Source organism: Ixodes scapularis, unplaced genomic scaffold, assembly GCF_016920785.2.
Source record: "Ixodes scapularis isolate PalLabHiFi unplaced genomic scaffold, ASM1692078v2 PGA_scaffold3__209_contigs__length_174095766, whole genome shotgun sequence".
In the NCBI taxonomy this organism is placed as follows: domain Eukaryota; kingdom Metazoa; phylum Arthropoda; class Arachnida; order Ixodida; family Ixodidae; genus Ixodes; species Ixodes scapularis.
This window is the reverse complement of record NW_024609868.1, coordinates 5,216,495-5,244,359: the sequence shown is the minus strand read 5'-3', so window position 1 is coordinate 5,244,359 and position 27,865 is coordinate 5,216,495. Positions and strand designations below refer to the sequence as shown.

Here is a 27,865-nt window from a genome sequence, read left to right as displayed (position 1 = left end):
AATAAGGTGTGTCTCCATGTGACAGGAAGGCAAACTCCGTAACAATTTCGCTTTCCTGCGTCGAGAGCCCGATGATGTTTATAAATCACAATCAGATGTGTTTTACAATAAACAATCCAGTTCTAAGAAGCCCTCGGTGTCGTCGTGTTCTCTCTCTCTCTCTCTGTCATTGAGGCGCTTAATGTTCTTTCTTGGTACTCCCATTTATGCCTATTCGGTGAAAGCAATCCGCGATCATGATTTTTCGGTGTAGTATTGGATGCAGTACAAGATCAACACTCAAAGGTAAGCACTTTTTTATGCACTACGATTTAGATTTTTATCTTAGCATGTTTTAAACATTTGTGATACCCTTGCCATTTGATGAAATAAGGCGCAATCAATGTCATCGAAATTAATCTGCATTGATCAATCCGTAGTGACCTTTTGTAGCAGGCAACTCATGACAAGCGTGCTAATTCAGTAAAAGTTGTCATTATTTGTACTGAAATATTTTCTCACTTGGAATAACTGTTGGTTTATAAATCTAAACGAATATTCTTTTTTAAACAACCGGACAGAATAAACACAAATTCGGGACGCAAACAGACGATACAACTTGAAAGAGTTGTATCGTCTATTTGCGTCCCGAATTTGTGTTTATTCTTTCCGGTTGTTTAAGTATTACCAACACGCTGGTTTTTAATGTTAATTCTTTTTTATTTACCTATTCAGTAATAATAATGATTCCACAAGGAATCGCTACAAAAAAGTAGTGTTGACAAACGCCATATAGAAATATATAGGTCAACCTTCAAACATGTTATTCTTGGGATCTGGCGCTCAAACAAGTTAATTATAAATAATCTTTAAGGATTCTATAACACAATTGACAACGCATTGACATTACTGTTTCTTTTTAGTGATAATTTTTACGATCTTGTTTCTTGTCCTGCGTTGCGAAAATGACGCTGATATGGAGCCAGACGATGTTCTAGGCGAGATAGATTTGCTTAATCTGAAACGATATGAGGATGTAATGAATGAACAAGATTTGGAAGACTTCGAAGAAGCGCTTTGCATATTCATCGCAGAAGAGGCTGAAGAGGCAAGTTTGTGTTGGCTTCTTTTATTTTGCACACCGTGAAATTGCTTAAGCACAGGTGGAAACCTTCAATACGATCCTGAAATTAAAAAAATTGTAGAAATTGAGATAAAATTGATACACCTTCATATTTCCATTAAAGTGCTCCCAGCAAATATGTTTGTCCATAATGGCTCTGGATATAACCTGATTACTTTGAATCAATTGTGATAAAATTGTTTTTGAATAGCCCGGATATAACCAATATTCGTAGACTAAAAAAGTGGTGCAGAAATAAAAACAAAAGTCTGCAACCGATAAGGTTAAAAAAAACTGCCTAACAAGGACACTTTAATCCCAAGTCCTCTTTTTTCCTTCAACTTAAACCAACATAAATGCAGTTGCATTGTCAGGCTTTAAAGTTTACCTTAGCCCTTGACTACACCATCTACGCTAAGCAAAAATGTTCCAGAAGACGAAACTAATGGAGATAAAAAAAACTACGCCGACTGGACGTAACAAAAATAATCGTTTAATCAGACGTTTCCTACATCAGTCAGATATAAACCGTGATATCAAGGTGACGGGAATGAGAAGACACGACAATCAATTGTGCTATAGGTACACTTCGTACACTTCGATTGTACACTGCGAGAAGGGGACCGCGGTTGGCGATGCAGGCCAGTGAATTACTTTAAATGCACCACGACTCTGTAACTTCGTAGGACCCACCTTTGTTCATGCGTCAAGGTTGACGGATTCCTGAAGCAAAAATTGTTACCCATTGTCCAAAAATTATCAACAAGTTCAAGCTTTGACTTTGTGGCATGAGTGGCTTTCGACAAGCCTTGCTTGTCTTCTTTAAGAAGGGTAATACGTTTTCGGTTGGTCTCCCCAATATACGGCGGGTCACAGTTCATGTACTACGATTTTTAGACAACCCCATACTGAGACTTTGAGGGGTTTCGCCTTTCGGCCTGGCTAACCAGCGGACAGAGGGGCCTTTGAAATGTCTTGTGTAACTCTCATCATATGTTTGAATCCCGGAGGAAAACTCACCACATTTGTGTGCGTCTGGAGAAAAGCTCACTAGAGTTTTCGACAAACCGGGAGAAAAGTTTACATGATACGAATTGTTATGTAAGGTCGTCATTACTGTTTTAAATTGTAACCAAATCTACAAGTGCCTCTGATGCAGCCGGTGCCCATTTCAAGGGAGGGTGCTCTGCTGCAACCTACGTTCCGCTTTCATGTCGACCGTTTTCGCGTGACTATTTAAATCTGACGTAGCCGGGACGCAGAAAATATCAGCGTACTTTATTTCCGATATAACAAGATATTCTAATTTAACTAGTAACTTTGTAAATAAATTGTGAAATGTGTGAAGTTTTGACAATGCGACCGAGGTATACGGCAGCCGAAAAATACTTCAATTAAATAAACATAGATCAGTTCAGTGAACGCCCGGTTTATAGATCTTAGGTGAGCTTTTCTTTGCATCGGCCAAAAGGTCGGTGAGCGTTTCTTCGCATCCGACGTTTTGGCGATAAGCTTTTCTCCTGTGAGCTTATCTTTGGTGAGCTTTTCTCCGGTTAGCTACTCCTCGCCGCCCATATGTTTGCCTTCTACGGAGAATGGTTATTATGGTAACATGTGAACGTTAGAAATAACAGCATGAGTAATTTACTATTCAAAAGGAAATAGTGCAAAATTATTACGTTCGCGGCTAATACTAGGCTCGCTTCCCGAGTCTGTACTGTATACAATGCTCGTGTCTTTTGATCCGCACATTGCACGTGGCGGCCCATTTAATTTGAGCAAGGTGCCTAGGCCATTAAACAATAAAACACGAACACGAATCCCCGTGACAGTGACCATCACATACACAGTTGCAATTTGGTATCAGAATTAATTGGGGACTAGTTGGTTGAACATCTAGACGGTGGTTTTAAAAGCGCAAAGGACTAAGAAGAGCTGTCCCCTCCTTCTCTTCTTAGTCCTTTGCGCTTTTAAAACCACCGTCTAGATGCAATTTGGTAGGCGCATTTTAGAGTACTCTCCTCATTGGCTGAATTCGCTTGCAGGAGAGGAGTGAACGCTCCTTTGTGTTATGAACAGAGGAGTGCAACTACCATGGTCATTGTCTAAGAGGGGAAAGTTTAATTTATGTATTATAAAGTGTATCTAGTTACTATCGTAATTAGGAGTTTAGGCACTTCCTTCCTACAACTTCGCCAGTACCAAATGGCAGACTGCAAAATGTTTAGCTACACTCGCGGTCAGCTTTCTGTGGAAATCCGAAGAGAGGAGGAAGCGAGCGTACAGCGGTTGTTGCACCCTCTCGCCTAACATTGCCTGCATTGCCACAGAAAGCTGACCGCGAGTATTGGCGACGTGAGCAATCGAAAGTGTCGCTGTGGTCGGGCCACTACAATTGGGTGAATGCTGAGTATGACGCCAGCGTAAATGAGTGGAATGTAGGTACTTCAATTTTGACGGTGTTGGCAGTGTTTCTTTGAGACCGCTATGATTTCACGCTTCCAGAATGCTCATTACAAACACCATTGAGCTTGCTGTTCATAATGTAATGCCGTCACGAAAGGTAACCGCACGAGGGCGCCACCGAAACATCTCGCCACTAATAGTAGAGATTCCTTTTTATATTTTCTTTGTACATGGCTAACTTTTCAAGATTAACTAAATCTCTGTCCAATGGCGACTAGTGAAAGCAGGAGCTTTCTGGAATTGTACACGTTTCAACTGTATGTCCCCGTATTTAAACGCTCCTGATTTCAGTATATATTGGCAACGTGCGCGATCAAAAGCGTCGCTGTGGTCGGCCTTCCACGATTGGCCGAATGCTGACTGTGACGTCAGCAAAGGTTTTCTTATGGACAGAAATAAGAGGAATGTAAGAACTTAAATTTTGATGGTGTAGGCAGTGTTGGTTTCAGAGCGCAACGAGCTTCCACCATGCTAATTATAAACGCCGTCGAACTTGTTGTTCGTAAGGCAATGACGTCACGAGAGTAAACCATAGAAGGGCGCCACCAAAACACCTCGCCGCTAATACTCGCAGGAGATTAAAAGTGATGCTTCTTACGTAAATACAAAAACAAATATTTTGCAGTGCTTTTTATACATTCAAGGTATGTCCTTAATAAATAAAGAGGTTGGCATTTTACGCGTGCACGCTACTACTAAAAAACGTAAACTTGATTCCCTTGTAGTTATCATAATCTAGAGTTTGAATGACAGTTTGATGTGCCCTTCACAAGACACAAGACCGATAGGGAAGCTAGACATTGTAGTTAGAGTGCTTTTTTTTTCCTCTGAACTAACACAATACATTTCTGATTACTAGATTGTTGGGAAATTCAAGGAACTTGGAGAAGCCGCATCAGCTCTCCAAGAAATAACGCTAAACAAGACTGCCACCCGGTTTAAACGTGCGGCCTCGAAATCGAAGCTTGAAGCCGGACTTCTCTTTCTTCGGGTAAAAACCTCTGGAGCCTAAATTTTTACCTCGAAGGCATATCCTCATTATTGTTTTCTTTTTCTTTTACCTTTATGCGTTATCGCAAGTAGCAGAAGAGCGGGGTAACGCCAACCGTTGGAGAACACTGGCCACCCACACTTCGAAAAATAGCTTCTGAGTTCACTCAGAAGCTATTTTTCTGAGCAAAGTGCTCAGAAAAATAGCTTCTGAGCAAAATAGCTCAGAAAAATAGTTCTGAGCAAAATAGCTCAGAAAAATAGTTCTGAGCAAAGTGCAACTGCGACAGACTGGCCGGCCAGACGGCGAGAGAAAGAGAGAGAGAGAGATCGCGTTGTCATGCTGGAAGAGAATAAAAGGGGGGGGGGGGGGGAGGAGAGCGCAGCGCGCAGCCAGACGGCGAGAAGCGCGGAGCCGGAACTAGCTTGCCCTCCACCGATTGGCCGGGACACAGGAGCGCCCTACTACGTCACCGCGCGTTTTTGTGCGCGTTGAGAAAGAAGTTGAAATCAACCAACTTTTTTATGCGCGCCCGGAAGGAGCGAAGAAGTGGCGCGACGTCACGAAAATACGTCACATCCGCAGCCGCACGACCTACAGGCGCAAAAAGAAGCGTTGTAGCGTTGGTTTGGATCGCGCTTTATTCCCCGTTCAAATGTAGCGCCAGCGGTCCGAACCAAAGGCCAAAGTTACAGCACTAATCGTTTTCTCATCCAAAAGTTAGAAGTAATTTCTTGAAATTTTTAGTGGGAAAATGGGAACGATTTTTGCCCATTTTCGGTAACTGGCATTAGAAAGCTCCACGTATTCGAAAGCCAAGTCGGCGGCCATTTTTCAATCGAAATTTTCACAAAAGAAGTCATAACTTTTTAATAAAACAGCGGTTAGCGCTGAAACTTTGGCATCTGATGCGAACCGCTGACGCCATATTTGGGCGGAGAATGAGTGTTTTTCGATGTGTAGCTGATTTTGCAGTAAAAAAAAAAAACCACAAAAAGTTTGAGGTACACTTTGTAGAAGGGTTTAAAGGCTCTGAAGGTGTTCCGGAGAGAAATGTAATTTCATACCGTTTTTTCCAGAGTTTCAAAGCTCTGGCACAGAAGTTCAATGTAAATGTCGTTTTTAAGCCGGATTTACGGGTAAACAGTCTTACACCGTTTGAATCTGAGCGAGAAAATGGCTGTGTAAAGAAACGTTTGGATTACCCAATTAGTTGCGTCCAGGATATGTGTACCAAATTCCGTTCGATTGTGGATTCCGCTACGGGAGCCAGACGGGTTGGTTTCGTAAATGGTCGCCTCTTAGAACGCGAAAGAAGTGTAAAAATGTATCTCCTTCATTTGAACTAGGCAAACGCATTGCGGAATGTAATGCGTGCTCTCCATTATGGGAAGAGACTCCAATCTTGTGTAGAGGAAGTTATTAATTTTGAAGAATCTTAAGAAAGCTTTAAGTTTAAGGGGCCACGGACGTTGTGAAAGCCAGCCGTCTATATTTGAGCAAACACATAAAAAGCAACTCCTGTTATGAACTTTCTTTTGTCGAGGGGTGGATGGTCGAGGCAGGGGGGGGGGGGGGGGGGGGGGTTGTTTTTCGCTTGGTCCATAACTTTGCCCAGGAATAACCTTCCTGGCGTTTTGGCGGCGGGTTTGTGGTGTTAGTGCGGTCAGTCTGTCTGGCTGAGTTCCACCTAAAATTTTAGGGGGCATATCTTTTTCCTCCTCTCCTTCCTGTCCGTGTAGACGGCTATCCGCAAGTTCCAGCTACGGAGGCGCCCCTTGGTGTCCACCTTTGAAACATCAAGTGGGTGATTGGTTTCGCTGTATATACGCTCGGAAAAGAGGAACGTGGTGCTAATGAAAATATATACCAACTATTAGCAGAGACAAGGCGAATACTAAGCGCCGCCGCGTGCGCTAAATAAAGGTCCCGAAACCTCTACTTGTTTTTTGTTTGTTTTTTTTCTATTTGTGTGAGACGGCATTTTTTGCACACGATCGGCCCGAGCCCTTCCCCAGTAGAATCAGGATAGGTCTTGCTTAATGCGGTGATCACGTCGTGCACGATAACAAAAAGAGAACTACACAATTAGTTTACTTTACATGTGACTGGTCTCCCGGCACGGCGGTATGCCCTCCTGACCGCTACGTCGGCGCGATCAGCGCGCCTCCCATACTCGCTGGAACTTGCGGACACGATGCTGTTTTCTGGCGAATTGAAATTTTTAGGAGTCTTGTCTTTTATTTCTCAGTGTCTCAAGGTATAAATTATAAAGGGAAACATCATGCTCGTGCGTTGTGCCTGTGGACGTCGCATTTTCTATCGTCTGATTTTCTTTCGAGCTTTATCATTCGCTGATATCAATCTATTACACGCCGTGATTGGTTGTCTGTGTTCTGCGAAAAAGTTAGTTCGGAGACATATTTTTTTCTTTTAATGCGTGTTTCAGGATATTTTTGCGTTGCTGGCTTCTTCAAGTCAGTAGAACAACCTGCAGGAAGTGCCGAGTCATTCGACCGATGTGTAAAGGAGAGATTGCATGCTGACTGAAAAAGTGTACTTTTATTATTTGATTTACATGGTATTAGAATTAATATACTTTCCACGGTAAAATGCTTATCAGCATAAGTCTCTACTCACATGTTTTTATGAACCTTATCGAGGGATGCACAAACTTAATTTTTGCCCTTCACTTGGTGGATTAAACTAACAATGCAGTTGCTGATGAGGAAATGGGGTTCACACCGAGGACAACAATTTGGTGAGGGTGAGCGGGTTATTTTAGCAGCGTTAGTACAGAACGTGTGACTGCAGCGGATAACATTACGGAATGGTGTAAGTCTCTTCACAAGATCATAATTTCGTTAATTTAAGAAACAACTTGTCTAGTCTCACCTTTATAACTAGGGCTCCGTGTTTTCGGAGTTTATATTTTTTTTTAAATTCGGAGGGTGTTTTTCGGAGTTTATTTTTTAACGAAAATTCGGTGTTTATCGGAGTTTATTTTTTGTAAATACACCATTTTCCGAAATTCGGAGATTAATTTCGCAACGTTTTCTATTAAAAAATAATCAATATTAACCGGATGCAAACGTATGCCACATAAAAAATAAAACGCGCTTGTATCAGTCAAGATTTCTTCAGTTGAATTTGGCGTTGATGACATTGGGAGTACTAATTTGTCCCACGACAAAAGTCGCGCACAAGTGTGGTTTCGATAAACGTCGATACCTTAAAATCAATAAACTGCCGGAGGTAGCCGCAAGGAAGCTCGTAGTCATCCCATCAATCTATCCCGCGGCCGCGCGAGGTGGAGTGGTTAAGAAGGATATAGTAGAGAAGTTTCAACTGCCCCTCTTCCCTATTTTATAAAATCTCTGTGGTCCATGCGCTTTCACTGTTACCCCCAGAAACATACCCTCTCCTTTCTCTAAATCCCAAATCCATTGGCCCAAACTGGAAACCAAAAGAGTGGCTTTCGTCGTGACACGAATGGTACTATGACATGTTTCCCTGAACCAACCTTGACGAGACAAGCTGCAAGACCCCCTTTTGAAAATGGTCCGAGGCTTGAAAGATAATTATGGTGTCATTTTCCCAGGACCATTGATCCTGCGCTGCTCAAATTGAAAGAAAAAAAAAAAAAAAACTTTTTCTTGTTGCTGGGGGAGGGGGGTTGGGGTGGGTGGCATGGACACATGACAATTCGGAGTTTATCGGATAAATCGGAATTGGCAAAAATTTTACCGGCGGGTGTTTTTCGGAGTATTTCGGATTTATCCGAAAACACGGAGCCTTATTTATAACTAACACTGGTCTTGCGCTAAAGAACAAAAAAAAAAAAATCAGATTCATCTTCGACGGTGTTGTGACGGAGTGTATTACCGACTCATTCGGTGCTGTGCGTGCGGGCACGTGTGTGTGGGTGGGTGTCCCATTGGTGGCGTTCGCGCCAGACTACGAAGAATCCTCGCCTCGCGGCTTTGGGTAGAAAAGAGGACAAAGAGGAAGGACCGCAAAAAGGGCGGTTAGCCATCGCAAGCCTTCGGACGGAAAACGTTGTAGCAGTTGTCTGTGTCGCGAACTCAAGCCGAGTTTAGATAAAGTTATATGTGCCGGAGCTAGCGCTGGGTACTGTCTCTCCTCAACGTTGGGCCCCGACGACGGTGTGTGTGCAGCTCCTAACCAGAGTCTTCACAGTGTTGTAATTTGTTTTTCCCTTTAAATATTAAAATAGTGCACCGGCCACCGTATATTTAATACGTATGTTTATCTACTTGTCGGGTCAGTAGCTAGCTATGAGGCGCAACACCTTGAAGCGCTCACCGACACTTCTTTTATGGTTATTTCTTGCGCAGGATTAGAAATATAATTCTCGTTCATGACGGATGCCATGAACAAGAATATCCCACTCAATGCCCCAATCTCGTTCCCAATAAACCATATGCGAAATTACTCAAACGTCTGGCAACACTCTGTGCTCTGCCATCTTTGTTGCATTGAGATTCCTCTGCTGCTTATCAATTTCGTCGCGCTGTCGGTAGCTATTGAGCCCCACTGCTCACCGTCATTGATCCCCACCCGCAACTGCGAGCTAAGGGTTAGTATCGTTTTACGCTCTTCTTATGTGTCGTGCTCGTCGCCCCGCCGGAAGCTGGATCCTCGCCGCAACCAACTTGGCGGACGGAACGCTTCAGCTCGAAATTTGACTTTAAGAGCCGGCAAAGACACTGGCGCGGCCGCCTGGTTTTCGAAAGCGCTTCCTCTGCGCGAGTGCTTGAGCCAGCGAAGGATTCTTTGGAAACTCCGCTTTCGCGCCCTGCTCTTTGCCAGCACCGAAGCCAACTGGTGAGGCGGAGCATGTACTTCGGAGCTCCACTAGATGGCACTACCTGTGCCTTTCGCATATGGTCTATTGCTGAGCGCGCCTTGAGCGCCCCATGCGGAATTTTCAGAACTTCAGAAGGTGATCCGATTAAAAGCTTGAAACGCCACAGTATCCCGTGGCTGCGAGCCATCGCACCCATGTTTCGAATATTATGCCGCTGCATGCGCCATAATAGTCTTATGTCGTCGTCACCTCATTTTTGTTCGAAACAAAAGCTCCGCTTCTATAACATGTTCCCAAATTTAGCTTTTTTTTTTTTTTCTCTTTGCATTGCGTTTCGTCTTCAGTTTTGCTTCTCAGCTCTTTGTTACCCTAATCACCTGTATGCTGCAAGCACTAACTCTTTTGCTCCTCGACTGCACGACCTATCTATCGCTCAGCACGAGCATCGTCCAAAAATAAAACTATAAGCTCGCGCTTGTAGTTATCAAGAAATACAATTAAAATGTTTTATTTTACTATTTTTCTATAAAAATTGTCACAAAAACCAAAACTGTTTTTTTTTTTTTTTCTCAAGACACGTTGATCTCAGTTTATTCTCGAGTAGATTGAGCAAAAGGGCAACGACAGTGTGCTTCTTCTTCTGTTTTATAGGGAAATTTCAGCAATTTGGCGGAGTTGTTCTTTTTCTCATTTTTGAATCATATCAGGTAGGGACTGCAAGAGAAAGAAACCAGATAGAGCAAAAGATGTCTCTGGCAAATCTGCGTGTTTTAAAAAGGCAGATAGCACGAGGCCCCTTCTCTCTGGGAAATCTCTGTGGTGGATCAGAAAGGCTCGCCTACCTTGCAACGTAAAACAAGATTGCTGCTTTTTGTTTTCTCGCTCTAAACGCTTAAACGATGGCCTGGAGTGTTTCCGTTTTCTGTTGGCCCTCGACCATTCTTGGGTGGACTTCGTGGCAACCATCCATCCTGGAACGAGCTTGAGACCCTTGAATTAGTTCATAGTACCTCACCCGTGTGTCGATTACGTTATCTGAAAGTTTTGTTTTATAGATAAACCACGCCGCCCGTCGACCGGTTTCTCATGTTGCAGTATTGGTCACCATGTCTGTTTAACGTGGCTCACAACCAGCTAAAGGAGCAAGTATTTTATTATGTTTAACCAGAAGTTTAGACTTTATTGTTCTTATGAAGCTGGCAATAACTGCTAATTTATCTTAGTAAGATAAAGTACAAACAGCAAACATATTCGCAATAAAACATATTCGTTAGAGTCAATAGCAAAACGTCTAAGTATCATTAGTGGAGGAGCCTAAAACAAAAATATATGTTAACTCTGATATGTTTCTTATGATACAGGTGGCTGAGGGTCTATTCGGTGGTTCTGACACCGAGTGTTATGGCAAAGTCGGATGCTTTACAAAAGGCGACAACCTGACTCTTCCCGCTGGCCTCCCAAGCACTCCCGAGAGTGTCGGCACAATATTCAATCTTTATTCTAGGCAACACAAAAACGAAGCTGTCGTAATTTCTCAATCTTCGTCTCAAAAAACCTTAAAAAAATACTTCGGCACCAGGAAGGACCTTGTGTTTAAAATTCACGGTTTCGGACAAGGTGGACACAGCACGATGCCCATTGAGATGAAAGACGCATTTCTCGAAAAGGTAGGTATTTATGACAATATTGTGCTTCTGTGGCTTAGACTATTCCAATCATCTTTGGAAGCAACTGCACGGTTAGCCGCGGGACGAGCCATTCGGCCACTACTGCCGCTCAATGACTTGACAGATTCACCCAACTTTTGTTTCTAAAACTTCTGAGTGCGTACAGAGATGACCAACCAAAGGCTATGCAAAAATAAATTGGCTTTTACCTGAAATACAACGCAGCTCGCGCCTCCTAAACAACCGTTGGCCGCTAAAAAAAAAAAAAGTCCTGGGTTTGTTTGTTTGAAGCGCTAACCGCGGCTAAAGTTAGCCGCAGTACCTAGGAGAGAGATTTAAATCACGTGACTGGCTCGGTAGGGATGCGGGGAAACATGGCGGTGCCCCGGTGAGTGAGCGCCGCTCGCTTTGGAACTAATATTGCTAATATGTCGTAGTAGCTGTAATATCGGGCGCGTTAATCAGCAACGAATGGTGCAGGAGGCTTTCGCTTTGCCTTACCTCACTTAAATCGCAAAGCATGGGCAATGATTTCGCCGCATTTTTTAGATAATCTTTCGATTCTGGCCATTCCTAAGCCTAAATGAACGCGATAACTGTCGGCATGGCATCGTCTTTGGACGTTGCCATGCCGACTTCCCTTAAAAATCATGATGTTTAATCATTAAAGTCTGATCTCACCCTTGCTGTGGCTAAGATGAAGACTAGTTACTAGTTACTGCTAACTGCAGGCTGTCTCAATCGGGAGCACTCCAATAGTCTCGGGAAAGGTCCTACGGTCAAATATCGGACCGGGCAGGTTTTTTCAGTGGCCATCAGTGCCCTATAGACTCAGGCAGTGTTGTAGATCTTGCCGGAAAAAAGTGACGAAATGCGTGGCTCGGTACTTGCAAAATAAAATAATGCATTACCGACCTACGTTCCCTCAAAATAAAAGGAACGCGTTACCGTTACCGATTGAAAGTAGCGCAAGTTACTTTTGAGTTTCTTTTTATTTATAAATTTACGGTAACACCGTTTTCTTTCTTTTTCTTTTTTTTTCTTTTTTGTGCAACATTGTCTTTCAATCTTCTAACAAAGGGCGCGGGCCTTTTTTTTTAAGCAAGACTTTTTTTCGTGGGGAAAAGGCAAGCAAAATTTAGAAGGCTTCTGGGATGATTGTAATAATTTATGACTTGACGCCTCGAGAAAATTAAAAACAAGACAGTACTGTGCAGTGGGGGTGCCCAGACAAATGGCACGTTATACTACGTTCCACTTTAATTGCAGACGCAGTCGACGATAGGAGATTATGGCACCAATCAAGAAGCGTCAAACGTCCAAGTCACTGGGCCTTTTTGTTTATGATTGGTTCAGCGATGGTAGAACACATACAGAAACATTTCGAACATCATGATGCTGCGCGTTTGACGCTCTCTGATTGGTCCCATCAACTCGCAGCGTCGGCTGCGTCCATACGTCAGGTGAAACGAAGTATAGAAACACAAACTAAATTTAAGTGTACTTTTTTAAAGGCTATCGGAAAACAAAAGGTGTAACGACTAACGTAACCATGTTACCGGTTAATTAAAACAAGTAACGTAATTCCGTTACCCGGTAGTGGTTTGAAAAAGTAACGGGTACGTTATACATTACAGAGGAGGGTAGCGCGTTAGCTCCAACTCTGACCCCAGGGCAGGGAACAGGAGGCGCCTCGGTCGGCTGCTAGTCAGCGCGGCTGGTGGCAAAAAAGGGCAACTTCGGGAAGGTCGCATCACCGTGCCATTGGACACGAGCGCTGCGTCACAGTTCGGAACGGCGCTCGAATATTTGAGCTCGAGATGATCGCGGCTGCCTCTCAGTTGCGAAAATTCTCCATAAGACGGCGCCTCTTGTCAAACCAAACTTGATTGCCGGGCGGGTAGAGGGCGCGAGTTATGCTCATTTTCAGGTAGAAAGAAATTTATCTTCGCATAAATCTTCTGCAGCTTGGAGACTTCCACCAAAGAATATTATATCTAAGCTGAAGGGTAGTTCACGCACCTGCGTTTGAGTGGGACTGGGTGTATTTCAACATCTAGCGGCCACTTACGATGAGAAAACCGGTACACTGGCGCCACCTATTAGAAAGCCCTGGAATACTTTTTTCCTTCTTTAATACAGGAGTATATACTAAAGGTTTTGCAGTATTCTGCGAGATGAAATCTGCCAGCTATCTTTGAGAAATGATCGAATATGTAATTGTCAAAATTATTTAAGCCCATGGTAAAAAGAAATATTATGCGTCAAAAATATAGATATATTGCCATGCGCGTTGGCGAGCAAGCACGTGTGTGGCCGAGTGGCTAACGGGCCTGACTGTCGCGCGGAAGTCAATCGTCGCAATCGACATAAAAAGCCCAGAAAATAAAAAAAAAAACAGAAAAAACTTCAGATTGTTTTTTTTACAGGGCACTGTTTCTTGGTCTCCGTATTCGCCTAGTTTCTTGTGTAAAACTCGACAAATGACTGTTTGTGGGCCCTGTGGGAAGTTAAAAGTGCGGTGTACTCTCCGGATCGCACGACGTGGCACCTCGGCGAAAAATCACTTTTTTCATCAAGCATGAAAAACACCTCATGTATCATTATATACGTTATCACTAAACCGCATCTAACACATAACATTGTATATTCCAGAAATATCCGTAAATTTAATTTTCTGCAGAACATTCGGAGCTCCAAGCACTGTTATCTACGAAAGAGGCTCAGTGAAGGATGCAGCCAGAAATGTTAACCCCAAATTGAAACCTGCGAGTTTAAAACTGAGGATGATGTCCCACGTGTCCGCATCATTCTCAGAGCGCCATCCTAGATTCTATGTTTAATAACTGCAATCTTCTGTTACTTGCAGTCATTGACTCTACGAGTGCTCCGAGGCAAAGTGGGCGCATAGACATTATTTTCAAACTCAAACTCAAACTCAAACTTTTTATTTCTCTCCGTTTGGAGAGTTTGGAGAGGGGAGACAGAGAAAAAAGCAAATCAGTTGTTGCTTGACAAGCCTCTGCCTCCCCACAGCAGCGAAAGAGGACAGCATGTACATACACATAATGGTTTTTTTCACCATCACACTTATAGCACAAAAATAAACAACATTAGATGGGGGAGGGGAGAGGGGGAAAAGTAATCAATTTAGCCAAGTTTACAAATTCAAGGGGCACTCTCTCACAAACATGGAACGTACTTTTTTTTAATTCAAAACTTCTACATTCAACTCACTCAGGCGATTTAAAAAAACGAGGTACTATATATTTCAACGTCTAATTACCGTAGTTTATTCTGGAGTGCGGCTCTAACCATGCGTCTGCAGACCTAGTTTCATAGGTAACCTCCCTCATCCTAAGGTTGGAAATAGACATGAATATATTTTCTTTTTGGCAAAAAGATCTTTTCAATGCAAGAAAAAGTTTATAATAATGCTGATTATGAATCTGTACAATATTCAATTTACTAAATAATGGACTAGTATGTCTATTATACTCAGTATTACATATAATACGAACCGCTTTTTTATGTAGAGTATGTATCAGTTTTATATGCTTGTAGCGGACGTATTCCCTTCATACCAAGAAGCAATAATTATATTTCGAGCAGAAGAGGGAATTATATATAAGAAGCATAACCGAAATCGGTATGATGTGGCGATATTTGTACATAATACCTACAACTCTTGATAATCTTTTACATGTCTGTTGCACAGTCTCGTCCCATGACATGTATTGATTAAATATAATTCCGAGAACTTTTACGCTTTCAACTATATCTACACAGTGTGTTTCAAGAGAAAGAATGGACGTATAGAAACAGTTTGTATTTCGTGATCTAAATAACACGGCTTTTGTCTTACTGCCATTTATTTTTAATGGATTTGAATTTGTCCAAGTATTTAACTTTTACAAATTTATAATTGCGGCACTTATAATTTGATCAGTATCATCACCTGAAAAGAATATACTGGTATCATCAGCGTAAATAATGAGACTTACATTTTTATCAATATTTACGATGTCATTAATGTATAGATTAAAAAGAAGTGGTCCCAGAATGCTCCCTTGCGGTACACCGGCAGTCTGTTTCCTAAGATCCGATTGTTTTTTTTATTATTATTTATTTCAGCACACTGGTATCGATAACTAAGATAACTTCTAATAATATCTAAAGCAACGCCACGAATGCCAGAATATGCAGCTTTTGAAGTAACGTGTGATGACTGATCCGGTAGAACACCTTTGAAAAATCTATGAATACTCCGAGTGCTAATAACTTTTTTTCAATATTGTTTAAAATTAATTCCTTTTGTTTTAACGAGGCAAGTTCGGTAGAGAAATCCCTCCTAAATCTGTATTGACAGGGCGTTAAGATAAAAAACCTTTCGCAGAAACTATACAGCCTGTGATGTATTATGTTTTCTAGAGCTTTTGAAAATATCGGTAAGACAGAAATCGGTCTATAATTTTCGAGGTTGTTTTTATCTCCAGCTTTATATAGTACAGATACCTTTGCTACCCGCATTTTTGGGGGCAAAGTTCTGTTCTCAATTGCTAGATAAAAAATATGTGTTAAATAAGGAACAATCCAACGCAAACATGCTTGATAGGTTTAATTTGCAAATCATATATATCGGAGCTCTTACTATTTTTTAAGCTTTGGAAAACATAAAATACTTCATGTTCGTCAGTTGAAAACAGAAACATGCTATGTGAAACCTTCTGGACATACCTAATGGCATCCACACAGTGTACACTCTGGACAAGTGTAGCAAAATGATCACTAAACGTTTTGGCCAAAGCAACCCCTTAGATTGTTGTACCGCAAGAATGCTATACAGTGTCTATATCACCTCCTACAAGCGGGTAGAGGTATCCGTTATAAATTTTGCTTCCCGAAGCAAAATTTATAACGGATACCTCTACCCGCTCGTAGGAGGTGTCTGCTCTTGCCCAGTACGTCCTAATTCACCTCGGAGTTGAGCGACCGATTTCAATTACGCTTAGTCTTATAGCAACGCAGTCTAGGGACGGCATAACCCCACCTAGTCAGTCTACAATCAGATCTGCTTAAATAAATTGTAAACGAAGCTTCTTCCAAGCATTCCTTTTATGCATCATCTTATCATTTTGACTCTATAAGTCAATTGACACAACTGTAGACATTTTAGTTGTATTTTTTCTTTACAGATAGATTGCAACTTCGTCGTTGTACTGTGGACTGAAGGTGCAAAGAAACCTTTGTACAATATCGCTGCAGCAAACACGGCCCTTGTTGGAAGGCAGATTGCGTTGCTTCTTAGGAAGCTAACCGAGGAATTTCCAGAGACTGTTTTAAGTTCAGACGTTCACTTGATTGGCTTCAGTCTTGGTGCCCATATCGCCGGATTTTCTGGAAGGACCTTTACGTTAATAACAAATAAAACTATAGGAAGAATAACTGGCAAGTATATTTTATGTTGATACAGTTATGCCAGAATTTCATACGAATATAAAAGTGGCAAGATTTATTTTTTAACAAAGACAGCCGTGTAGAAGTGTTATTGCAGAGACGGCCTGGAATATTAACAAAAAACGTACACGTTTGTGAAATGTGAACATGAAACAAATCAGTAAAGGCTGTCAAATGAATATAAAATAGAGTTAAAAACAAGCAAGTTAAAAATCACAATCTCTTCATGAAATAAGCGATCAAACGTTAATAGAGAGTGGAAGTCTCAGGTAATACATGACACTCAGTGATTGTGCGAGGAAACGAACTAGTATTTCTTGTAATTGGGTATACATTTTTTTCTCGTTTAATTGAAGAATATACGAGAGTTGACACTTCCTTGGTGCTTCCAAAAATCGATTTTTGTCAATTCCCGTCGGGGTGTTAAACATAGCGTGCAAAAACTTCAAGCGCAGGTTTCTTCGCCCTAAAATTAGGGGTTCCCATCCAATTATGTTTTATATCTTTCACGCAGGCATTTCTACTCTATTTTTTTATGTAAGTCTTCTGACATGGATCATCATTTTTTTACAGATTACCATTAAGGTACTTTTGGTGCGGGTCCCACAAAACACACGCGTATTCAAATTGTCGTTCTCACCAAGCAGCAAGAGGCTCAATTTTCCGGCAGCACTACGCAGGTTATAAATAAGAAAGTTTAACGTACGATTAGCTTTTTTAATGGATTATTTTGCAAACGTTATTCAACATTAAGTGTTGCACAAATCCCAGATGCTTACATATATGCCTTGTGTTAGTGGGAAAACGTACTTACCACGTACTCACATCTAGTTTATTATCGGATTAGGTTACATCGTTGAGTTGGAACCTCATGGCGGTTGCGTGGTTTTAATATTCGCTTCTAGATTTCATCTTAGGGTGCGTCTGCACCACATACGAGTCCCATGTGGTTGTCTCTGGGCGCAAGAAAAACAAATAAATACTAATTGTATATTACATAAATTGTTTTTCAGGGCTCGATCCAGCCAACGCCTTGTTCACAAACTCGGGTGTGCAGTTGAGACCCAGTGACGCAGATTTTGTAGACGTCATTCACACCAACAGGGGAAAGGCCTCCAGTGGAAAAATGGGGATTAATAAGCCATGCGGTCACGTCGACTTCTATCCGAATGGTGGATCAAAACAGCCGGGGTGCAGCTGGCTCGGTACGTTTATAATTCTTAAGTTACTATGTTTTTGTTTTTCAACTGGAAACGCTCTTTGGCCCTGTGTTCGGAATGTTATGAAGCCGAGATAAAAGCGTGGACTCGAGCTTGACGCTGGTTGGTTTTGAGTGGAGGAGAGAGGGGCGGGGGAAGGGGGGGGGGGGCAGTTTAGTAGAACAAGCTTTTGTGCCAGGCGGGAATTGAACCCAGACCATTTAGATTTTTAAACGAGTGTCTTTCCAGCATATCACGACACACTTTTATTTTTGTTTTTTTCTCTTTATTGCTTGCATACACCATACAAAGCATATATTTAGAAGACGCAATGGCATTCCAGTAAGCGCACAAACTGACATTTACAAATCTCGGCAGCACACTTCGGCTCTCATGAAGTCATCAGACGGATCTTAAGGTAACCAGGTCGTCTAAAACTGGCAACCAATCTGGAGTTTCTTCTAAAACGGAATACATTTCTCTAAGTTGGCTCATACTCGGAGTAAAATAATAACACGCGGTCGCATATCAATGTCGGCGTCTCGCACAGCCAGGCGACTTTTCGATAAAATGTACAGGCCGAGGACCTTATGATTATATCACATGGAACAGACTCTGCTTTCTCGACTAAGAGGAGAGATATCCCACGTGTGTCTAACAAGGGCGTTTTTTTTTTTTTTTTTTCGAAGTCCGTTGCAGAATTTTTTAATAGAACACAGCGTCCCAACTGTCCAAGATCCAGTTTTCAATGGGCTCAGGTTGCTTACACAAAAAGGCAATTTACAGTCCATGGCACAAAGGTATCCTTGTGCTGTATACCCTTGTCTTAAGCGGAAGTGTCCCGTTTTGTAAATTAGAAGGGAAAGTTTTAATGTGTGTTCGTGTCAACATTTTCGTTACAATGCGAGAGACAGGATGTCCCTCGGCACGTACGGATGGTGCGCGTTAATGGGTAACTCCGCTCCATTCCGAATATTTTGAGATAATGAGCGATCTCCCATTAAATAGCTCGCGTAAAAGACACTACGTCATTTGCTTCGCAAAAAATAAAATATAGATTGTTAAATCTAATTTTCCACTCAAGCAGAAATCGAAACCCAAACTGCGGCTTCGACCGGCAACAATGGCCTCGGGCCGCCAAGAACATGGCCATCACGTGGTACGAGATGTCACGTGATCCTCTATGCAAGTGTCGTCTGCTCCGCAATCTTCACCGCGTTTTTGGTGTCTACGACATTTGACGACGTCTGCAAATCTGCGGCATAAGTCTGCGCACGTAGTGTCCGTAGTGTGAACGAAAGAGATAATAACCACAAACTGTGAGACGACAACGGCAGTTGTTACGCGGGAGACAGCGGTAACCTCGGCGAGACGGCCGGACGGCTCCCAAGAAGCACGCTACACAGGCGCGTTACGCCCATCACGTGGACAGCGGGGAGCGCCGCGAGGGAACGTTGCTGACATCACCCGTTACGCTTGCCCGGAAAAGTAAAAACAAGCAAAAGGGGGCCATGGTGATAACCTTTAGCTCAAAGTTGGCTTATGCCCGCGCCGTAGCCTTGACTGCGCTGTTGATTGCGCCTCAATTGGTCCGCTCGGGTCAGCCGATTTCGGCAACTTGGCGAGTTGCAAAGGTTGCCGGACTGTTTAAGAAGCATTTAGACAGAACTAGGTCCTAATATTCGACATGTGGCCATCCCGTGTTACACTAAAAAAAACGGTACTTTTTTTTTTTTCTAAAGCCAGAAATGAAGCTGAGTTGCCCTTTAAACTATCTGATGAAGAGCGTCGTGAACATAGGCATCTGTCGTCAGAAAACTAAGAGTATCGCCACACGTTTGTGATGCCAGGACGTTTCACATGTGCAACGCAATTGAGAGGACGTAGGCTGGGGCGACTTTGTTGTTCATGCTTGGGTGAAACAGCGCGCAAGATTTACACACAGAAGGCAGGCACGCAAAAAATCACACGTATATAGCGCTGACTAACAAACGTTTGTATTTCTTCTTTCTCTGATCATCTTCTCTCAGTTAAACGACACATTAGAGAAACGTATGCGGTGAGGATTTAAGTGTGTAGCAGACAGCCTGCTATCATCATCGAAGGGACCATCAAGCCAAGTGCACGGGCTCGCTTGGCTGGCAGCTCGGGCGTTCGGCACCGTATGTCCTGGCGGCTGGACATGCTTAGTTTCGGCTCCTCGAAATAAATATATTTGCCGTCTGATCGAGGTTACAACATTGGCGACGAAAGCCAAGAGCCCCTGATGACCAGCGGCAGATCCAACGACCGAGACGTGGGAGACAGCAGCACCCACCGCTTCCATGGCCCTGGGGCGTTCGACTCCGACAATGAGGAGTGGAAGCTCTATCAGATTTCAAGCTTGCTTGGACGTCGCGAAAATAACCGCCGACGTCGACAAGAAAAATTTATTGATAGCTTCACTTGGATCGATGACGTTTCAGCTGCTGTACACCCTGGTTCAGCCTCAGAATTTCTCCGAGCTGACGTATCAAGACCTCGTTACACGGCTGCAGGACCACTTCGCTCCGAGGAAATTCAAGGAGTTCGAGCCAGCCAAGCTATTTTCGGCGCGTCAAGAGGAATCGGAGAACGTAAAGGAACTCCTCGCAAGATTACGGTCCATTATTGCAACTTGCGAATATGAGACCAAGACCAACGCCAGGCACTGTTCACTCTTGACGGCATTCATTGTTGGCCTTCACGATTCCCGCATCCGGGCACGCTTGGTAATGGAGAAGCACTTGACGCTAGACACTGCACTGCGGCTGGTCGAGTCTTATCCCAGGGCTGAAACGGAGTCCCTCCAATTGAATCGTCCTGACCAAAATGCGCTGCACGTCGACAAAGTAAAGCATCCTGCTTCTACCCCAGCCGAGTGTTTCCGGTGTGGCAACAGCAACCACGTAGAGTCTACTTGTCGATATCGGAATGAATCCTGCAACAGCTGCGGCAAGCAACGCCATATTGCAAAGATGTGCCACTCCAGCGACTGCAACGAACAACAAGGAAACCGGAAACGGGACGTCAAAATCGTCACGAGCGTTTTCGCTATTCACGACAGAGACGGCGAATTTGTCACCTATCTCTACCAAGGAATCCCCGTTAATCTGCAAGTGGACACCGGTTCCAAGCTGACACTACTGAACATTGACACCTGGGAGAAGCTCGGATGCCCGCCACTCAAGAAAAGTGAGTGCAACCTGTGTTGTTTCAACAACCAGGCAATTCCTCTCGAGGGACAGTGCGTTCTTAACGTCACACTACACTCTTAGAAAAAAGGGTCAATAGTCCTCCCTAAAGGGAGAAACGCTCTTGACACATATGTTCCTTCAGAAAGGGAGAAACTTTCGTCCCTCAAGCAGGGGAGCAAAAGTTCCTCCATCGACTGCATCTCATTATGGCGGCCACGAATCGAGCAAATCGAGCTCGATAAGGCTTAACGAGAACACCAAGTCTATTGTACGAAGCAAGAGGAGCAGCAAATAAAAACGTAACACGAGTTTTCCGCGAACTGCATTTATTTCCGAAGTTTCTTTACCCCTGCAGGTAAAGAAACTTACGTTTCGAAAGCATGCAATCACTCAGTCTTCTCATCGTCAGCACTGCGATGTTCAACGGAGACAACCGGCACCCAGTTCGCGCACTTTATGTCTTACCTTTGCTATTCCTCGAGCCACAATTCCTTCCTCAACCGTTGCGTCAACCGCACATCACGGAGGAGTAAAAATCATTCGCCCGCAAAACCAAAAGCCGCTCTCAAAAAAAAGCAAAACCGAAGCAACCTCTTGGCTTAGCTCAGCACGGTAACACGAAATTATGGCGCAGCCGCGTAGCGTAAAAGAATGTTAAATCGCTTGCCACAAGATGGCAGGGTCAAACAGAGTAATCGCAAGTAGCTAGGCTAGGTGGCGCTAGGTACCGCCCAATTCATGTTTTACAAAAAATATTTTAATTTTCTTACGCTACAATTGCGTTTCCTTTTCTTTGGGAATCTCTAACACATGTAGACACGTTACGCACACTACAAGCGTAAGGTGAACATATGTTGAGCGCATACACAGGCATCGCACATACAAACATCAATACAACAGCCACAAGAGCACACTAACCCGATCACTACTCCCAAACCCTGCGTTTCCGTCTTTCATACTGGTCGTTTTGAACGTACGGAATTTTTCAGTGACTCCCTAAGCAATAAAAAACATTCCGAACATGTTCATTTTTTTACAAGCAATGTTATACATCTGAGACTATTTTTAATGGCTCAGGGGATTAATCTCTTATTAAAAAGAAAACGCTCGATCATGCCGTAATTATTTGAAAACCAATAAATCGAGCCGCTCCAATGTGGTTCCAAGCCATGAGTTTGTTTTCCCGCACGGCCCTTCGTAGCCAGTATTTATATTGTAGTGTTTGTTTTTCTATTTGTGGTGTTCGCGCACGGCTGCAATTGCCGTCTTGAATTAATCTTTGTAGAGCGGATATTCACTCAGCTGGAAGTGATGCTTCACGGGCAGAGAAATCGCTTTTCGATCAACTTGAATGCAGTCAAAGCCGCGATTTGCGGCAACTGTTAAAGTGTACGGAGCTACGCCGTTGCGAGCTTGAACACTTCTAGCGCTCACCCCAGCGCGCCACTCGGAGGGCAGTTTCTACAGGAACCTTAATATATTTAAACAGTAAAATAAAGGATAGCGTTTTTTGTTTTTTTTTCGATTTTACCTGTTTTTTTTTATGCTAAACTTCCGTTGTAAATATACGTACATTTCCGTCATACTTTCGTACTGTTCAGTCTTGTCCCCAGAGCGCAATCGCTCTCGGGGACCGACAGTCACATTGGCCACTGTACATATATAGGAGCTTACCGTTCAGACCAGCGTTCAACATGACTATCCACACGTCGATCGACTGCACCTAATCCCTCAAGTGGTTTTAAACTCTTTTATGTAAAGCGGAATGTCATCCTGCGACACCCCGCCCCCTCCGTACACGGCCCGACCAGCCGCATCAATGCCCGACAGTTTACGTCATTTCATCTTGTTGTTACATCACTGATACGCGAACACACGGTCACATCGGCGACAATTCCAGTCTTCTGTTCACAACCCACAACACTGCCATCACGATGTCGCTGACACGCAGAAATACAGAACCACGTTGACGATGTTGCTGACACGCAGAAATACAGAATCACGTTGAACGCCGGTTGGCACTTGGCACGGGACAACACCACCGAACTCAGCATGAAAGGCATCCAGGCAGCCGGCAGGAAAACCTGCCTTCCTTGGACGCAGTTCCCGCGATTTCCATAACGTCGAAAACGTCGACACAGTTCCTCGTGGTTTCGCTGCTGTAGTTCTGCGTGTGTCCCGCAAATCGGAGACGGCCACGTCCGTCTTACCCAGTGTATGTAGCGCTGGCGCTGCTAGCACTGCTCCGGAACTTCGCTGTTTCTAGCGGCTTCGTTAGATCGTTTGATAAAATTTGTGGTAAAAACGTCAATGCAACCGAAATGTTCTGCACGTTTGGACTACAACACGGAATTACAGGCGGCCTTCGCTGCCGCTGAAGCTCAATCAACTCAACATTAATTTATTAAACAACGTGCGCGATGTGCTCGAAAAACGAAACCGAAAGAAGATGAGTCGGGTGGGCGAAAGCTTTCTCCCGTCTGCCTGGAGAAGGAGGAAAACGTCTCGCTGAATAATAAGGACTTTAATTTTCCTTTCATCGGTCAGGGTTTGTTTATGTGTGTTTTGTTAAATAAAAAGAAAAAGAAAACTTTACAAAAAAAAAAGGAAAAAAAAACGCTTTTCTAGAGATTGAATCTTTGACCACTTGGTCAGTAGCGCGATGTTTTACCCCTGCGCCAACTGAACAAGGAGGACCTCGCCCTCCTCCTTTCACCTAAACTGCCGTTCCTCCCTTCTCTGGGCAACTTGTCCGCAACAAGGAGGAACAGTCGCTGTTGCTACCTTTCTCCTCCTTTTTTTCTTAGAGTGAAGGCCAACAGACCTCTGCGTTGGAAGCCGTGATGACAAAGAGACACACCGACTTGCTTGGAAGAACGTCGACTGATGCGCTCAAGATTGATCTGAACCGATTGTTTGCTAGATCCGTTGAACTGACTACACGCGCCATGCTGGAATCAATGCTCACGCGATTCTCGCGCGTGATCATCGACAGTTTTGGCTGCTGCACGAAGCTGAAAGTTCAGCTACAGTTAAAGCCTGATGCAACACCACGCTTCTTCAAGCCGAGGCCTATTCCGTTCGCGACACGTGCGGCGGTAGAAAAGGATCTGCAGAAACAGATCAACAACAAGGTTATTTCACCATTTGAAGTATCCAGATGAACAACGCCAATCGTGGTAGTCCACAAAGCTGACGGTTCAGTCCGCACTTGTGGAGACTTCAGCATCACCGTAAATCCTCAACTGGACATCGCTCAGTATCTTCCACCACGACCTGAAGAACTGTTTGCCAAGCTCAACGGAGGCAATCGATTCACGAAATTGGATCTCTCCGAAGCGTACCTTCAGATGGAACTAGACGACGAAGCCAATCAAGCCCTTGTAATCAACACCCATAAAGGACTGTTTCAATTCAATCGAATGCCTTTTGGAATTGCGTCGGCACCAGCCGTGTTCCAACGAACAATGAACCAGGTCACTGCAGGTCTTGATGGCGTGGCTTGTTATCTAGACGGCATCATTGTAACCGGGAAGGACACTTCCGATCATCTTCGGAATCTGGAACGAGTCCTCGAGCGCCTCAAAGAATACGGGTTCACTATGAAGAAAAGCAAGTGCAGCCTTCTTCAAGAGCAAGTAGAATATCTCGGACAAGGGATTCACGGTGAAGGGTTCAGTCCGTCCCATAAGAAAATTTCTGCTACCCTCAACATGACTGAGCCCAAAAATGTCAGCCAGCTGAGATCTCTTCTGTGGATGATCCAACACTACAGTACGTTCCTGCCAAGCTTGACCGAGATATCCGCACCACTAAACGCCGTTCTACGAAAGGACACTGCCTGGAACTGGACCTCCGATTGTGTGGACGCTTTTGACAGGATCAAACACCATCTATTAGCAATTGAAGCTGTTGCCCACTTTGACCCTGACAAGACGATCTACCTTGCGGCAAATGCTTCATCAGAGGGAGCTGGAGCAGTGATCTACCATAAAATCAATGGAAGGGAATGTCCCATCGCTCACGCCTCGAAGATACTTACGAAGACGGAGCGGAAGTATGCCCAAATTGAGAAAGAGGCTTTGGCAATCATCTTTGGTGTACGTAGGTTCCACCAGTATCTCTGGGGACGCACGTTTGTCTTGTACACAGATCATCGACCTTTGACCACCATTTTTGGACCAACCAAGGGCATTCCAGCCACTTCAGCTAACAGACTTCAACCTTGGGCGCTAATTTTAATGAATTACGCTTACACCATCGAGCATGTTCCAACCGAAAAGTTTGGAAACGCTGATGGCCTGTCCCGGTTTGCTGAAGGCCCTGATCAAACCTTTGACCAAGAGATGTCACAACAAGGTGTGTTTTCCATTCAATTGCAGTCTGAAGATGTCTTCGCACTCCACAACGAAAGTCTGGCAAAGCTTCCCATCAGGGCAGCTCACATCGCCAAGGAGACAGCTAAGGATAAAACGCTCTCTCAGGTTCGCACACAGATCTTGGAAGGATGGCCAACGAAGATCGTTGACCCAAATATTCAACCGTTCCACAAGAAAAAAGCAGAACTTGCCGAGCTCGACGGTTGAATTCTGTGGAATGCTCGAACGGTAATTCCTAGCAAGTTCAGGCCATATATCCTCGATCTGCTTCATGAGGGTCACATTGGCCAAGTGAAGAAGAAGATGCTCGCGCGATCTTATGTTTGGTGGCCAAGAATGGACCATGAAATCAAAAAACAAACTCAACAGTGTGAAAAGTGCGCATCAATATCAGACACTCAACCGCAAGTCCTTTTGCATCGTTGGGAAGATCCAGGAACACCCTGGCATCGCCTTCATGCAGACTTTGCAGAATTGGACCAAAAGCACTACCTTATCGTCATTTATGCTTTTAGCAAATGGCCGGAAGTCATACCGATGACATCTACAAAAGCATCAGCAACCATAGATGCCTTCAAAGAAATATTTCAGCACCATGGTCTTCCACAACAGTTGGTAACGGACAGTGGACCTCAGTTCATTAGTTCCGAATTCGAGTCGTTTCTGGTTCAAAACGGCTTCTCACGCCACCGTATCATCTGAAATCAAATGGTCAAGCCGAGAACTTCGTGAAGACGTTCAAAACCGCTCTTCGTCGCGCAAAGGGAAAGGACAGCCGGAAGAGCCTGCAAGACTTCTTGATGCCATGCCGCATTACCCCTCATATATCCACTGGGAAGGCCCCATGCGAACTTTTGAACCAGAGACACTATAGGATGGTGCTTGATTTGGTAAAACCCTCGGCCAAACCGTCCAAGTCTCCACAGATCTGCCACTTGAACTCGCGCTCGTTCGCAATTCACCAAAGCGTCTGGATCAAGCACCCTCTGAGAAAACAGCATTGGATTAAGGGTGTGATTAAAAAAAAAGGTAGGCAGCATGATTTTCGAGGTCCTGGATGAGAACTTTAAAGTTCGCCGTGTGCATGCTGACCACCTAAAGAACAGAGTCCCATCCGACGCTTCTGAAGGCCGCCTGTTTCCGGTCAGCAGAAGTTCACCGGTGGAACGCACTGCGTCTCCAACAGAATTTCCAACTCCAGCAAGCCCAGGAGGTTTACACCGTAATTTGGTGCACATTCCAAGGTACCCTCAACGAAGACGCATGGCACCGGAGCGCTTTCGGTCTTCGTAATCGGGGAGATGTAGTAGATAGCCTGCTATCATCGTCGAAGGGACCATCAAGCCAGGTGCACGGGCTCGCGTGGCTGGCAGTTCGGGCGTTCGGCACCGTAATATTCTGGCGGCCGTTTCGGCTCCTCGAAATAAATATATTTGCCACCTGAACCAGGTTACAACAAAGTGTAAGTTGATAAAGAATGAAAATAATAAGTGATATTACGAATAATAAGTAGTAATAATAAAATTAGTAAAATATATTTTTAAACGTAGTATTTCATATTATTTCAATTCTTTTTTACTTTTTATCCCTCATCAACTTACACTTAAATTCTCACCGTATACGTTTCTTTAATATGTCGCTTAACTGAGAGGAGAAGATCAGAGAAAGAAGAAATGCAAACCGGAGTTGTTAGTCCACGCTACGTACGTGTGATTTTTTGAGCGCCTGCCTTCTGTGTGGGAATCTTGTGCGCTGTTTCACCCAAGCAACACAATTGCCTAGCAATTTACTATAATTAGGTTTAATTGAAAACGAGAAATCTCAGGTGGCACTTCGTAATGAGGGCCAACGCCCTCACCCCCTCCACTATTTTGCACGCACACACACGCACCCACGCACACACACAAACACACACACACACACACACATATATATATATATATATATATATATATATATATATATATATATATATATATATATATATATATATATATATATCCAGTATAAGTAAACCGACTTATGATCATCACTCTAATATCAGTCAATTCATAACTTTCCTTTTCAGACATTGGCTGCAGTCACAGGAGAGCGGCGGAGTATTTCGTAGAATCACTGACGGACGCGACTTGCAAGTTTGTGTCTTATTCCTGCACCAATGGGCTGCAGGACAGTGTGGGCGCGTGTAAAAAAAACCGAAGTAACAAATCCGAAATGGGATACAACAGCAAGGACACACTAGGACGGGGAGCGCAGATGCTGCCAACAAATAGAAGACCCCCGTATTGCAAAGTGTGGTAACGAGAGTTTATTAAAATTTACACCCAATCCATGTATGATTATATATGGCACCAAATAAAACACCGAAACTGTATTCAAGCAACACAACCACTTACTTTTCAATTTATTTGCCTGTTGAGGTGAATTTCGTCGTTCTTATTTAGTCCCAACTTGCGAGGAGCTGAACTCTAATATACAGCGTTTAACTTGTCTGAACCTCCTAAACTTAAGCCTAATCACAATCAGGGCAATGAACCGACTTAGAACCGGACACGAAA

General features: G+C 43.7%; 1 protein-coding gene across 1 annotated transcript; it reads left to right on the top strand.

Annotated features, from left to right (window-relative positions):
- The first annotated feature begins 236 nt into the window (after positions 1 to 236).
- On the top strand, positions 237 to 27,608 carry LOC8051304 (pancreatic lipase-related protein 2-like). Its single transcript, XM_040206067.1, has 7 exons — positions 237 to 285; positions 903 to 1,087; positions 4,428 to 4,559; positions 10,752 to 11,057; positions 16,253 to 16,505; positions 17,528 to 17,719; positions 27,376 to 27,608. Exons 1-7 carry the CDS (start codon positions 237 to 239, stop codon positions 27,606 to 27,608), a joined length of 1,350 nt encoding a protein of 449 aa, XP_040062001.1.
- Positions 27,609 to 27,865: the final 257 nt, after the last annotated feature.